The 17486-nt window shown below is 36.7% G+C and overlaps 1 protein-coding gene across 1 annotated transcript in view; it reads right to left on the bottom strand.

Annotated features, from left to right (window-relative positions):
* Positions 1-17486, bottom strand: part of sh3gl3a (SH3-domain GRB2-like 3a) — a 53578-nt gene extending 36092 nt beyond the window's left edge. The window contains exon 1 of the mRNA XM_079802072.1: positions 17256-17486. Coding sequence (XP_079658198.1) covers positions 17256-17300 — 45 coding nt within the window. The 5' untranslated portion in view covers positions 17301-17486. The remainder of the gene's footprint in view (positions 1-17255) is intronic.

Genomic DNA, 17486 nt, shown 5'->3' on the forward strand with positions numbered 1-17486 from the left:
ATATATTTTTTTTAATTACATAATGAATAATAAAATGACACTTTCGAGCTTCACAAAAAATGCAAAAGCACCATAAAAATATCATAAATGTAGTCTTTATGACTTGTGCACTATATTCCAACTCTTCTGAAGGCATTTTTGTGAGAAAAAGACAGTGTTGCATGATCAAAATTATACAAATATTGCAATATGCATATCGCAACGGCTTAAGGCCACTTCAAAAAGTTGCATATAGCAGAGAATAGACTGGGCACACAATTCATGACAGTTACTTACGTGTGACTTACTTGATGTTAAAAACAGTTATTAAGTGCAAAAAGGTACGGAAATGACGCTGTCTGACACACCTGAAGCGCGTGCACAGAAAACCGTCTCTCAGACAGCGTGCGATTCTGAATTCAGTTCTCTTTCGCGGGTTATTACACTCAAACGGTCAAATACACACACACAGTTATGTCAAAATGCCACTCTTGGCGACTATTCATATAAGCACAAGTTAGGGCTGGACAATTAATCGGAAAGTAAATCGCAACCGAAATTCAAAACCTCTAACCGACGTTATTTGCCCATGTCGGTTATTTCGGTTTTTAATCCTGATAATACTTTCCATTTAAAAAACATACCGTGCGTGTAGTCACGTGACTCTGCCCCGTCCAGTCAGTAGCATGGAATCGAATGTGTATCATTATATTGAGCTACTGCGCTGATACACTGATACACAAACACTCACAGACAGTAGGTCGCAAATCATGTGAAGATCGCGTGCACTGAGAGGAGCTTAGAAACTCATTGTCAACGCTGTCCTGTGATTTATCACTAAAGTAGCTTAGAAACAAGCATATTTACAGTGAGTACATACCATGTCAGTGAACTATGAAACCCCCCCAAATAATCGTCTATTAATCGTAATCGATGTAAAGTATTCAATTAATCGTCATATCGTCCAGCCCTAGCACAAATGGTTATGTCTTCAGTGAACGTAAACATTTGGGAAAGAAATTGGATGCATGTCAACAGGATCCGTGCATTAGATCTTAAAGTGACAGCAGCCTAATACAGTAAACCTGCTGCTGTCTGTCAAACAGCAAAAGATAAAGAAAATAAATCACACACTGCTCTTGACAATCTCTTACCTGGGTGTTCTTGATGTTAAGTTTTCAGGTTTATAGCTTTACATTACCAAGTTGAGCAAAAAGCTGTTTGTATTTAAATGTTTTTTTTTGTTTTTTTTTTTTTATTCATGTTAAAATGACATTGTCAGATTTGTGACATTACTGTTTATGTGATGCTAAAACGCTGCTGTTTACTTTCAGAAGTTGTAGTGATGCTCTCTGAATCATATTTATGGGTTATATAATTTTCAGTTTTTAAATATAATTTAAATGGATTTTACACACTTATATTGCATATCAAATATCCATGGCCTGGATAACAAGTGATCTCGTATCGTATTTTTCCTCAGTATCGTGCAGCCCTAGAAAACGACCACAACAGCCATATTCATAATAACATGGAACAACATGATGAGGGTGAAACAAAATACATGTTTCATCATATTTCTACACAAAAGTTTGTGCAACAATTTGTGTAAAATAACATTTGAAAAACCATGTATAAATGCTTATCCGTCAAACATTGTACACAATTCATGCACTTTTAAAATACTACTTCCAACATAATGATTTAGGATGCACTAATCATAATATTTAAAAATTGAGATTCAGTTATACAGTCCAAAGAGTAAATGTCTTAAAATGTCTTATGCTCTTGACTGAGGCAGGGCAGAAAACAACTATTCAGTCCAAAACAGACTGTGGCCCATCTAAGTGGTTTACATTCCATTGTGCGCTAGAATAACTCCAGTAGCGTCCGTTCGCAACCATCTGCAGTAAAACTCTTACTGTGCCAACGGACCGTGGGAGCACTCGCTAATGGGAGTAATAAACATAGATCAGCCTCATCAGAATGATGTTACTCTGCAGGAGTGGGTGCTCGGATCGATATGACATAATCAATAATGAATGTGGCAGTAACTGAGCTGAAGACTTGTGTAAACACATCTGCCGACTGCCTGGTCTCATTGCTGTGAAGAGGAACTGCTTTTTTAAGTCACATTCTCTGCCAGCCAGAGGACTGTGTGTTCCCTGCATAGCGTGGGGCCCGGATTTCACAGTTGGTTTCTGATACTAATTTGTGCTGAAGAAAATGCACTATGCTTTAACAGTAGGCTACTTTCTGTAATTTGAAGTTTAGTTTTCTGCTGCCACATAAAAAGGAAATGATCAAATTTGAGACTCTGTAATAAACGGCTAAACTAGGCTGATATTGAAACATTTTATTTGTGCCTTTCTTTGCATTGGAGATGAAAAAAATGCTGTATGACCTCCAGAAATGGTACATAATAAGGCTGCAATCTCATCAGTTAGTTTTCAATGCCGAATGAAGAAACAAAATTGTGTTAATTGTGTGAAGTGTTAATAAATAAAAATATAATAATAATAATAATATAATAATGTCACAAGTGTTAACTGTATTTAGATTCAAAATCTTTTTTTTAATAAAATGCTAGGGGTGTAACGATACACCCAGGGGCGCGGGAAGATGTTTTAGGTTGGGGGTGCTGTGATTTTTGACGGGGGGGGGGGGGGGGGGGGATTACAGGAAATACAAATTGACGCAAAAAAACTGCCTACCTTACCAGAGCATGTAAGCAACCGCTCACCGGTAAAATTACGTGCGCTCAAATCCCGCTCCGATATGACATTTCTCTGTAGCCTACTATAGGCCTACTTGTAGCCAGTGTTGGGTAAGTTACTCTAAAAAAGTTATGAATTACTAGTTACTAATTACATCTTCAATAGTGTAATTTGATTAGCCTACTGTAGCTATAAATTACTCTCTCCAAAATGTATTTAATTACTTATTACTAATTAGGCTACTTCCCAAATCTATATCAACCTCGACTAGTTAAGCGATTCAAGGATAGACTTGAAACGGTTCTTTTAATTCATTAAAATAAATAATATAAAACTACATCAATTATTCTGACCAAAGTATTACAAATGTTAGAAGGATACATAAAAACATGCATTTTAAAGTTAGACTTTAAATGTTGATGTTAATTCCATTATTTTATTATATATAATTGTATTTAGTATTTAGTTCAATTACTTCAGAAGTAGCCTATAACTGTAATTAAATTACAGAAAAAATAATCCCCTTTCTTTACTTTTTCAAGGGAAAATTACAGTAACTAATTACTTAGTTACTAGTTACACCCAACACTGCTTGTAGCCATTAAAACACGTATTTAGTTTCAGTTTAAATATTATAATGTTATTTTTTTTATTAAATGTAGGCTACGTTGAAAAGTGAACAGGACACATAAGATGCATAATAGTCTTTATCAGAAGACGGGGGTCTTCAATAAGTTAAATAATACTGCAATAAGTTTTGTTTTGTTGAAAGCCTTACATTGAATTTCGTTTTGTATACATTGTATCTTAATTTTAATAAATATTTGATCAACCAAATTGCCCGGATTTAATAAATAATAAGCAAATAGCCTATAACAGACAATGACATGGAGGCGGCGCGCTGCGTGAACAACGGCTTAAATGAACAACTATTAGAAAAAAGAAAAAAAAAGAAAACAAAACCTTATTCTGGGGCAGCCCTATTTCAGATAGGCCTATATTTGATCAAGAATGTCACAAAGGGAGTTCTGGGTTGAGCGCGCGGTGCTGAGCGGAATGAGCTTCAGAAATCAACGGAATCTCCAGAAAGGCGCGCTCTCTCCACTGGAGGAAATATTACCGCTCTTTCTATACGCACACACCGCAATGGTCACAATATGACCTCATGTAGGCTATGTTTTAAAAACATAATTCAACATATAAATAATACTTTTGAATGGGCCACTTAAAATGTTTATTACAAATAAATGATTAAATCCTAAAAATGAATAAATGTAAATGAACAAAAATGTGCATTGCAATCCTTTGAAACCAGGGGGTGCTGCAGCACCCTCAGCACCCCCACTTCCCGCGCCCCTGGATACACCTACGCCACGTTTCGGTTCATATCACAGTTTTGGAGCCACAGTTCGGTTTGGTTCTGTTTCCTATGGAGGCAGGGTTCATGGCAGGGCACCAGCAGTAATAACACTAGATTTACTTTTAACTTAACAACAACAACAACAATAATTTAACTTATTAACTTTATCTTGATTAACTTTATACATTGGCTTCATGTTTTCTCTAGAGCAGTTAGCATACCTGAGTAAACTAAAATTAAATAAATGCCTCCACTGTTGAGTAGCCAGAAATAATCTACTCATTTTACCATTTACCATAATGTATTAAAAAACAAAACGAGCTAATTTATTTCATAAAAATTGATGACACACACACACACACACACACACACACACACACACACACACACACACACACACACACACACACACACACACACACACACACACACACACACACACACACACACACACACACACACACACGCACACACACACACACACACACACACACACACGTAATGTCCCACTTTAGCCTACTTAAACACATAAACTGTATGAATATGAGTAATACTGATGAATAAATAGGCCTATAAAAGTTAAAGCTATTAAATAGCAGTTTTTGTTACTATAATAAAGTAGCCTCCACACTAATTTAAAAATAAACAAAATAACATAAGTGAAAATAAAGTGGCATTTTGGGGCTATGAACTGTTAATGAATCATATAACTGCTCCTGATGAATATCATTCCTGCATGCCTTCCCAGCTCATACATGTCAAACCACTTATGTGACTTATTGGTACTTCACTTTTATTTCATGACTTACAAATGTAATGTTGCTCATAGTTTCTTTTGTGCTTTATGAAGTGATGCGCACGCTGCCGCATTTGCACGTGTACGTGTGCTCTACGAGTGAACGAGCACAGTATAACGGCTGACATAACAGGACAGTGGTTTTCTGAGGTGAAAGAGATTTTTTCTTTTCCAACCTGGCTAAATGGGGAAACCGGCTCTCTTTGTCCTTCCACCATGCAACTTGAGCGATGTCACGTGACATGCACTTGGAAGACAAAAGTTAGTGTAAATAATATTATTATAATAATATTTTGTAAAAAAAAAAGAAATACAACTCTTATTAGTTGTTAAAAGTGTACTAATAACTATTTAATCAAATGTCAAGGAAGAAAAAAATATTTTGTAGCAAAAGGTTCGGTTCAACATGAGAGTATCGCGGTTCGTACCGTGGGTGGTGTATCGTGGTTTTTCGGTTTGGTTTGAATATTGTTACACCCCTATAAAATGCATGCCAAATAATTGTGTTAAGTGTGAAAGCGCCTTTACCCACCATTAGGCTCAAACACTCAGTACAAAAAGCCATTGTCGTGGATTTGATTCCAGGAAATGCATAAAACATATACCTTGAAATTGCTCTGGATAAAAGCATCTGTTAAATGCATAAATGAAAAGGTATAAAGAGGCAGCCACTAGATTTTCTGCTCCATTCATGTGTGAAACTACAAAATCAATTAGTCATTGAGTTGCCTGAATGACTAGACTATAAGGAAGGCCTGTATAATCAGCTAGTTTCAGCTTCTCCTGACCCTAATGTTTGTGTTTCAAATTGTGAAATGAACCTTGAACAACAGTGGAATGAACTGTTTTCATACAATTATTCAGAAAGTATTATGCATTACGCAAGGAGCCAACCAAGAAATATAGAAACAAAATCTTATCTGAGTATATGTAAAAGTGGTTACACATTGTATCCTTCTATATCCAAAAAGAGAACCAAAAAAAGTTGTGTGATGTGTTTAGGTCATTACATATTTTGGAGCATAATAAACAAATGGAATAAAAAAAATCATAAAAAAATAATGTACATATTGTATCATGCAATGTCCTCTGTAGAGGACACCAAGACACATTTATTAAGAAAATGAAAAGCAAAAACAATGTTTTTTTCATTCAGCAATCAATTTTTAGGTTTCAAACTTTTTTATCCAAACGTAGTATGAAGATGATTCCCAACTATGTTATGAAAAATATAGCAGAATGATTTGATATAACATTTTACTTTATGCAATATGCGTGTAAAGTAATCATGGCCATTAATGCTATTCCCATTCTATGCCATGCATAACTGTATCTAATTTGCATATCAATGTGTTCTTGGGGCAAAATGTAATTAAAAAAGACGCGTAATAATGGGAGCAATAAGAGGAATTTTTCATAAAAATATTGATAAATATTTCTTTCCTTTTTCATTTGTTGTGTCTCCAAAATGCCTGATATCTATGCCATGATGTAAGTCATGGTGTCCTCCACAGTGGTCATGTATGAAATCGATACCCTGTTTCATAACAGAAAGTCATATTCTGATTGTAAACCTCATAACATTTTCCAGAGATGTTGATTTCTGACAAACAAAATTAGTCAGAATGATAATTACAAATGATAAATGATAATTATCAAAATAGTCTCATATTTCCATTAGAGTGCTACATTTGATTATTCAGTCATTTTTAAAGACAAAGGAGGCGGAGTTTTCAATGTGAAACCTCCAAACATTTGGTAGCTCTGCAAAGCCCTAAATGTGCTCTTTACAGTACATACAGACTTGAGAAATTTTCTAAAATACAGAGGCCAATCATCTATTTCCTTCTAATAGCTGCATGTGTAAATGTGAAGGACTTCCTTAATGTAGATAAATACATTTTTTTTAAAAAAAGAAAAAGAAAGAAAAACCTTTGTACCTAACTTCATTTTCAACAGCAGTGAGTCAGTTTGCCAGGTTTACATATAGCTAATGAAATCACACATGCCTATCCCTGATTCATGTTGACAACTGGTTACTAAGTTACTCTGATCCTGGTGTATTGCTTAACTGGGAAAATCCCTCCTAAAACTCATTGACTCTTGAAGGTTGAGTTCAGCTTTCCAGTGAAATAATCGCTTAAAAAGAGCCATTGGCACCAGATGCATTCAGTGATTGGTTGAATATGGAGAGGATAGAGCCTTTGGGAAAGGAGGGAAAAATTTGAAACAAGCTCTTGCCTGCCCAATACTTATCAGCTATAAATCTGTTTAAACAATGACGTCAACTAACAACAACTAGTGAACTTTGTATTAGTAATAGACTGAAGTGCCAACCAAGGAAGTTTGGATACCGTCTCGCTATCCATGAAGGGAACAGAAGCCGGATAACCAAAATATTATTAAAATATGATTTTCAACACCATTTATATTCTTAAATAAAGTGCTTGTTCACTTCTCTAAACTAACAGATTGAGCAACATCTCAGCTGAATATCTGAATTTCCCTTTCCTTCCATTCTTTTGCATTTCAACCATCAAAAAACCTGTAGTTAAGGTGGTTCAAATGTGCAGCTTCCATCCATATTCAAAAAGCTGCTCATACTATACTGCGCTGGTCATTAAAGACTAAAACACTGGGCTTTACAGTGGCCTTGTACACAAACTTATCTGAACAGACAGAGAATAAACCCCCCCAAAAAAAAGATAATTGAAAACTGAGCTACACTCCATATACCAACAGTGTTCAACAGCCATTGTAGCACACAATGGAAAATATTCATTTTAAGATGGCAAAACAAGTGTGTCATAATATTTTTTAAAAACTGCAAACTGCAGATCTGCAGGTGGGCACAGCATGGGGTTCCAAAACAAAAAAAATGGGAAACAACGGCCACGCTTGGAGATTACCGTTGGTGATGTTACATATGTCAATAAAAAAATTCTGTTTTGTTCAGTTCATGACTGGAATGATTATTATTTAGCTTGTGCGATAATGTGCCTTATCATAACAAAGCACAACGACCAACCAGGAGCATAAAAATATCAACATTGACTAGACAGCTCAAAAAGAAAAACAATATCATGATATGAAATAATGAGAATATCAAAACGCACACAAAATCAATGAATCTCTGATTCATAGTTGCACAAAAACTATAAAACTACTACTATAAAGAAACAACAAAATAGTTTCCCAGTATATCATATACTCATTGTCATTTTCACTGTACTGTTTGTAAAATTAGTGTTACCTTGTCTTTATTTAAAAAAAATATGATTCCCAGTGTCCACAAACTTACCAGATTAGTGAGTGCTGGTTAGGCATGTGCCGGTATCAAATTTTCATGTTGCGGTTAATTGCTGAAGCTTTTATCGCGGTATACGGTATTATCACGATATTGAAATAAGTTGCAAAAAAAGTGTTGTCATACTATAACAGGTTTAATAACTTTCTTATAACAAAACAAAAGAACCAAACATTTAAATACAAATAAGCAATACACAAATTTTTTTAAAGTGAACAAATATTTAAAACAGATGAAGTGCAAAAGAATTATAAAGAACAATAGGTAACACTTTACAATAATGTCTCACTAGTTAATGCATTAACATTAACAAAGAATGAATAGCTACATTTTTACAGAACTTATTCTTCTTTGATAACGTTAGTTTAAAAAAGCAACTGTTAGTGTAAGCTCAGGTCCATTAAATAATACAGTTACAACTTTTGATTTTAATAATGTGTTATTAAATGCTGAAATGTACATTTAACACACTATACTTCTAAAGCGACTATTAATACAAGCTTTAGAAGTATTTTTCATTGTCAGTTTGTTAATAAATGAACTAATGTTAAATAATGGAGCCTTATTGTAAAGTGTGTGATTGAACAACAGTCAGAACATATTCAAACAATATCTAGGGCATGTAATTTAGTCCAGATTAAAATATAAAATGTTTAAGTTTGAAAATGAATAGCCTTAAGTCTTTAAAGTATTAAGTTATGTGCTGTATTGTTTTGTTTATGAGGGTTACCAGGGAAACGGCTGCATTTCTGCTGTTCCGTCAGCCCCTCTGCTGTCAAAGAGTGAATGTGCACTTCAGCGCATCTCCTTCACTCGTTCCGCCATGTGCTCGGCTCATGCACGGTCTGTTTACATCACGGTATTTTGAAGTGCCCACGATAACAATATTGTGCATGTTCATTATTGCGGTATTTCGTATTACCGTTTACCGGCACGTCTGTCTAGTGCTGGTTGAGTTGTGAGTTGGTTACAGGGTTTACCCTTTTATTCATTATTTTTTAAACAATTTCTTTATTTGTGAAAAATACTGTAATAGGATTACAGAATCAAGAATATATATATATACATATATATATATATATATATATATATATATATATATATATATATATATATATATATATATATATATATATATATATATCGGCCATCCACCACCTTGCTCTCTAAGATATTAAACTGATGGAACACAACTCATTGCAGAACTCGCACTGTCTGACACACACCCGAAACACGCACGCAGAAAACCACCTCTCAGACAGTGTGCAATCCCGAATTCAGTTCTCTTTCATGGGTTATTGCACTTGAACAGTCAAACGCACACAGTTTTGTCAAAATTCCTGTCTTGGTGAGTATTCATGTAAACACAGTTGGTTATGTCTTAAAGCAGGGGTGTCCAATCCTGCATCTGGAGGGCCACTGTCCTGCAGAGTTTAGCTCCAACCCCAATTAAACACACCTGCTAATCAATGTCTTATTAGGCATACTAGAAACTTCCAGACAGGTGTGTTGAGGCAAGTTTGAGCTAAATTCTGCAGGACAGTGGCCCTCCAGGACTGACTTTGGACACCCCTGTCTTAAAGGGTTAGTTTCTACGTCAGAACGGCAGCTCCTGTGTCAGCATCACACGCATACGTCGTTGTGCTCACGTGAACACCGTCGCCCAATAATAAGCCGGCGTTCTGGCGTGGAACCTGGAAGTGCTGCAATATTTACCATGTGAACAGCGTAGGAGACTGTCAGGGAAGAGAAGAATTTGTAGAATAAAGTCGTTATTTTTGTTTTGTTTCTGCACACAAAAGGAATTCTTGTCACTGCATAACATTAAGGTTGAACCACTGTAGTCACACAGACTGTTTTAACAATGCCTTTACTACCTTTCTGGACCTGTGGTAATAACATTGCTGTCTATAGGGAGGTCAGAATTTGTAACAATACAAAGTGGGCTGAAAATCTGTTACACAACTTACACCTTTAACTTTGTGGCATATCTCGTCTCACAATTTGTGCTACAGACATGAATGATACCTCAAATCACTGTTACTTTTTTAAGTATCCACATTTTTGTCTAGCGTACAATAAAACGGACAAAAGGGGTGATCCGAGTCATATCTAAAGACCAAAATGTCATATAGACACCATAGCAACACTTTAAAACCACTCAGAGCACCTTAGCAACTGCATAGCAGCACCCTGGCATCATGGCAATGAGTTTGTCACCGACAAGAATTCTTCCAAACATGTAAAAGAAAAGAAAAAATCGTAACATGAATCTGACTCCATGATCTCAATTTTTGAATGACACTACAGGTTTTAGATCAAGTCTGCTAATTATGCATGTAATGCTAACGGATTGCAGATTGCGAAGTGTTACGCATTTAAGCTTATGTTATGGTTTCTGATGACTACTGTTGTAAATTACAGGAATTACAGTAAAGCATCAAAGCACTATAATTGGAGATGTACAGTTAAAGCAGCTACACCTGCTCTAAACATTGAAGCCTAATGATACAGAACCACCTACTACCCGAGTTATGGCAAAACATTAATCAAGTAAAGAGAGATTTGACAGTTCTCCCAAACAAACACATCCTTCACTGAATGCCTTTATTTAAAAATATAAAAGAGGATGCTAAACTCGGAATGGCTAAACAAAGAAGGCTATTCTACTCACACAGAAGTGAAAGTGTAAAACAGTTAGTCTGAACTTGTCTACTGTTGGGGGTCTATCCAGCAGTTAAAATAGGACGTCTTTACAGCTTTATTCATTTAACTCTACAACATTAAGTGATGATATATTTAGTTTTTTCCCTTTGTTATGTCATAAAGAACCACTTACATAGTAAACAGCTTTTGCGGATTATTGAAAAAAAAGGAAAAAAATGTAGGGGGCGGAGACTTGCGTCTATGCATCGGTTGTTGATTGGATTGTGAGATGTGGGTGTTGCACTCTAAAGTGGAGGCAGATGAACACAGGACTGCAGGGGCGCGGCTTAAGCGACTGGAGTTTCACAGGAAGTTATGAGATTTTCATTACAAATTACAAGGTCAACAAAAATGTTACAAGTGAAATATACATGGATGAATCAGATCAGAGAAAATCTGAGAATTTTAGATGGGGTAAAAAGATAAGGTCAATTTTCATTCATGCAGACTTTATTGTTTCTAATAAAAATTAGTAATCAATACATTAAAGCTGCAGTCTGTAACTTTGTTTGGTTAAAAATGATCCAAAATCAATTTGAGCAAGTAACCAGCCAGTGTTCAAAACGATCTCGATTCACAACAGTAAGCTTGAAATAATGTATTATAATTTGAGTGGTACTTCTAGTTTTCCGCGGGAAATATGAGTTTGCGCCGTTCATCTTTGAGTCATTACGTCACGTCTGTATGCATAAAGGAGTCCGGGCTAGTAAGCTATATCGCGTGTGTGGATGCTGCAGGTGGCGGATAATTTGTGGCCTCTTCTTACAGCAGCTGGAATGTAAGTAAACTTGTCATTTTGATGGCAGCTTGTAATCCAGAAAGTTCAAAACGACAAACCCACACATACACTTCACATAGACCTCACATTAGGACTGGATGATAAATCAAAACCTCGATTTATTGAATACTTTACCTGGATTACGATCAATGAACGATTATTTTGTTTGTTTTTTGCCCTCATAGTTCACTGACAAGGTCAGTGCGCACTTTGGTCAGAATGGTAATGCGATTAAAGGCCTGTTCACACCGGGACGATTTTCGCACGTGTTTATCGCCGACGTTTAACGCCTCGGGACTAAACAATGGGCGCCAATGTGAGTGTTCACACCGACGCGCAAAACGCCAGGCGTAAAAGCGTCATTTTTAAAAAAACGCCTCGGGTTCGTTTTTTTATTTTGACGCGGCGCGTAAAAAACTGGTCGACCAATGAGATCGGCGCTTTTGTTCACGTGCCTGGAGCTGCTGAAGTGACAGTAAAACACGACTTGGTGGCGCTCAAGCACAAAACGGTCTTGCCGAGCACGCATTGATACGACGAAGAAGTAGTAAGTAGACAAAGAAGAAGATGAACTGCTAATGCTGCTTGCCAGTTAGCAAAAAGTGTGTGAATGGTTTTGTCCATATACATAATATGTCTATGGTTTTGGCAAGCACGTAAATACTGTCTCTCTTCTCCTTCTGTGTGACAAGCGAGTGTCAGAGGCTTAAAGTGCCGCAGCACCATCTTGTGTACCGGGAGCGCATCGACTGAATGTGCATGTTCACTCGGCGCAGCGCCAGTGAAAATCGCTTGGGTGTGAACACTCAAGACGCGCCGAAAAACGGCACGAAAAACGCTGGCGATAAGCGCGTGCGATATTCGTCCCGGTGTGTACAGGCCTTAAGGCGTTTACATGCCTGTTTATTGCGATTAAAATTGGCGTACGCCACCTAGATTAATGCGACTATACTACGATTATGAGCTTAATCGCATTAGTTTGATTGAAATATTGTGTTTACATGAAGTATGGTTTAATCGCAATATTGTCAAAATCCTTTTATAATTGCATTATGAGGAAGCATGTAAACGTGGTCAGTTTGAGTTCTCCTCCATGTTGCTTCCATGCCATTGACTGGATGGGACGGGACCGATTCATGTGACTACACGCGCGACAGTGCATTTTAAAGGGGAAAATATTTACAGGATTAAAAATTACATTGGTTAGAGGTTTTGAATTTCTGATTCGATTGCTTTTCGATTAATCATCCAGCCCTACATCACATAGACAACCCACACATACACCTCAAAATGTTGGATTCTTCCTGTTGCACACATACACCTCACATAGACAACCCACACATACACCTCACATAGACAACCCACACATACATCTCACATAAACAACCCACACATACATCTCACATAAACAACCCACACATACACTTCAAAATGTTGGATTCTTCCTGTTGCACACATACACCTCAAAACATTGGATTATTCCGATGCCAGGGCTCCAGACTGCGACCAAAATTTGTGAGTGTTGCACATGTGCGACCAGTATTTTATTTTTTTTACACGTTAAACGTGGAAGGGGCACATCAATGAATCCAGAATGTGTGGCAGACCAATGAGTGTGAGAAGAATAGGGAATGGCCATTGTAAGTGGCTAATGTGTGGAGGGGGAGGGTCCTAGAGATAATCGAGCGCGCGTAAATGTCTGTGGGAAGGAGACGGAGACAAATATCACAACCTGCTATGTGCGTAGCAATGAGTAAGCAAACTATTGATTCGTTCTTCCGACCTGCGGCTAGTGTGCCAGTGCCAGAGTCTACAGTGTCACAGTAGGATTATGATTCAGGATTATGACTCCATGAACTGCGAATGTTGCAGTCGCTACCCAAGAACTGCGGGGAACACGAAGTTTGCCGACAGTGCAGGCACTTCGCAGTTTAAACACAATACACTAGTTAAACACAATCTTAGCCTAAAGCATAGAGTATTCCGTCACATGTTAATAAATCAAAAAGCAATGCACTGCTGGTTGCTTATAGAAGACAAGTGGCTGTAAATCAGAGCGCAGATGAGGCAGAGATGACGTTGAAATTTAACACGGCCTACTTCGTTGTTTACATACATTTGTTAAGTATTGTTTGTAACTGTGAAATGACCAAAAGGTTACTAAGCACTTTTTTTTATTCTGAATGTATGGTATATTTGTTTAATATTTGTACTGTCATGACAGCGATGGTGCTGTCAGTTTACCTTGTTGTTGCATCTTCAAAAGTGCACAATAAAATGTGACACTGAATTTTAAACAGCACATTGTAATTTCTGCATCTATTATTAAAGGGATAGTTCACCCAAAAATGTAAATTCTGTCATCATTTACTCACCCTCAAGTTGTTCCAAACCTGTATGAGTTTCTTTGTTCTGCTGAACACAAAAGAAGATTTGAAGAGTTCGGTTGCAAAACGCGATAAACGCCATTTTTTGACATTTGGGTTTTATTATTGGAAATCACTGTTTAGATGTACCTTAATCTATGTGTGAATTGCTGCCATTAATAAGATTTAAAAATGTACATTTTAAGCCTACTACAAAATGTATTTTTTCACAAAACGCGATATCCGCCAGCCCAGTTTCTTTACAAAGTGCGATATAGAACGTTCTGCTGCGCGAGCTCAGGATGTCACGCGAGGAGAGAGTCACCGCCGGTGAAGTGCTCCGAGTTTGCTCAGTGATTTAACGATAATATCAAAACAAAAAAACATATTTTTAAAAAGAGGATTCAATAGGCTAACTAAACGTTTACCATTTAATTGTTTATACTGTAGGCGAGCTGTCAGTCACGTAGGCTACGTCACTGATCAACAGCTGTCTGTCAGTCAGAGAATCAAAGCTTCAGAGTCAAACTAACGTTATGGATTTCGATGACGGATTGGAGCCGGTCATTCCAGCTGCTGTTGGGAGAAAGAGGAAGGCATCTTAAGAAAATCATCAAAGGGAGAAGACCAAACGGGCAAGGCATTCAGGGGAGGGAAAACATTCAAAGATGAATTGTGGTCATCGTGCGACTGCGAGTAATGTTGGTCTGTGTCATGCCGACAAACTGTCAGATGAAGATGTGGCCTTCAACTTCACAAAAATGTATAAAAACGCTACAAAAGTGGACCAGGATAACATTGATTCACTAGCTTTTCTTAATGGTATTACAGTAGTAGAATAAAGCCTAAGGTGGATATATAGCGTTTTGCAAAAAAAAAAAAAATGTTATGTTGTGTATGTTCTGGCCAAAACTAACTCGGAATCTTATTATTATTAATCAATCTTTGTATATACTATTCCATATATTTATGATGTATTGTTTTTTTAACCAATTTAAGATGTTTGACAATGTTAAGATAAATATGTTGCATTTTGGCATGGTTTTTGACTTATTTATGAACTATTTATGGACATAAAATTAAATAAAAAAAATCCTGGATTTGAAGAATATTGTGTCCCTGGCCTTCACTGAGCTAAAGTAATAGTTTAATGTACAAAAAATTGTGAATGAACTTGACTGTTGATGTCTTAAATAATAATGTCAAATAACCAACATTTCTCAAAATGGATATATCTCATTTTGCAACGAAACTCTTCATATTTTGAAGAATCTTTGTAACCAAGCAGAGAGAGCAACCATTGACTACCATAGTATTTTATTCCCTACTATGGTAGTCAATAGTTGCTCTATATGCTTTTTTACAAACATTCTTCAAAATATCTTCTTTTGTGATCAGCAGAACAAAGAAACTCGTACAGGTTTGGAACAACTTGAGGGTGAGTAGATGACAGAATTTTCATTATTGGGTGAACTATCCCATTAAAGTATTTATTAGTAATACAGTGGAAATTAGTAGATTTGGTTAGCATGATGATTTATGGTGTGCGCCCCTAAATTTTCTGGTTGTGCCCCTATAATTTTCAGTTGGGGGGCCACTGTGCTCCTAGTGAAAAAAAGTTAGTCTGGAGCCCTGGATGCACAACCCATGAGAAAAAGATAAGTCTGTAAAAAACTGCACTTTAAGGGTTCAAACTGAGATGGCGACAAAGAGGTAAAACTTACAGACTGCAGCTTAATTATTGGCATCCTTCTAGACTTTGGGCAACAATTTTCAAGCACATTTAACGTGAAACCACTACGTTTTTTGTTTACGCGTAGCCGGTTCTTATTTTTCTCATTCTGACTCCTAGAAACACGAAGTTTGTGTAATGGCACTTCACCAAAGCTGATAATTGTTTGTTAATTTCCATCTGTATTTTTATAGATTATTGATTCAATTGTGACTAGTACTAGTAGTTAAACTAGTAACGTTCAAAAACTTCAAATAAAAACCACAATAATAAAATGAAAACATTTACCAGTAACAACTGGGAAACATACTTGTGGCAAATCAACAAGTATTAAAGATATTCACCCCAAAAGGAAAATTCTGTCATCATTTACTCACCCTCAAGTTGTTCCAAACCTGTACGAGTTTCTTTCTTCTGCTGAACACAAAAGAAGATGTTTTGAAGAATATGGGTAACCATACAAATGTGGGGCACCATTGACACTGTATGAAAAATAAAATACTATGGAAGTAACTGGTGCCCCACAACTGTTTGGTTACCCATATTCTTCAAAACATCTTCCTTTGTGTTCCGCAGAAAAAAGGCATTTATACAGGATTGGAACAACTTGAGGGTGAGTAAATGATGACAGAATTTACATTTTTTGGGAGAACTATTCCTTCAATGGATAACTGTTTGAATAGGTAACAACAATAATTGGAATACATCTCACCACAGAATGGAATAGCTGATATCAACAAACAAACACACACACTAACAAAAAATGTGTCACTATTGGGATAGTAAATTGTAAGACAGATGTACTAGTAAGCTACATTAGTAATAGTATGTAATGAATAAGTCCTTGTGACTATTGAATAGATACTAGTAGCCAACTTATCGGAATAAGTATAGGCCTACAACAGATGGACGTGGATCGGAATCAGTAGGTTAATAGTATTTTTTTTTATTTTATTTAAACCTACAACACACTAGCGAGTTTAAAGCAATACATGTCCAAACGGTTTGCCATAGACCGCCTGGCCACACGTGACATCATAATAATCTTAATCAAAAAATGACATCATCATCATCATCATCATCACGCAACATGAGTCGTGATAACATCTCCACACTTCAGTGTCCTGCGCATCCCGATAGCTGATAACGATTAAGATTATGATAAAAAAAAATTCAACATCAATTAATGAACACAATTAGTTTAATTTAACAGGCCTCAAAACAGCAAGCCGCAAAATTGTCACAATTCACAATAGAGTTACGTCACAATGAGCGGAGACGTATCAACAAATGTTGATACAAATGTAACAAAGTTGACAGAAATATTCAGACATGAAGTCAAGCGGCTCTGATGCGTTTCTGCCGCTCTGACGGGCCCCTTAAAGCACACAAATCATCCAGACCACTTCAGATAACATACACGAGCGCTTTCTCCACGTCCATCTGTTGAGACCCTCATAACTTGGGCAATAGGCTATAACATAAACAGCGTAATAACTCGGGCGTCTCCTTACCTGACTCGCTTTGTGCAGCTGCTTCTTAAACCCCGCCACCGACATCCTTATATAAAATGAAACACGCAGAGAGATGACAAGAATATCTTCAGGGGGCAACAGATGGTGATCCAATCCTTCAGAAAAGCACAAGTATGAATATATATGAGATGCTTTCGGTTTATTTCACCGCCGCTGGGAGATGGACCTGCATTTCGCGGTGGGTTTTTTTCTTCTTCACTAACAAGTGCT

Source organism: Gobio gobio (assembly GCF_949357685.1).
Source record: "Gobio gobio genome assembly, chromosome: 2".
NCBI lineage: Eukaryota > Metazoa > Chordata > Actinopteri > Cypriniformes > Gobionidae > Gobio > Gobio gobio.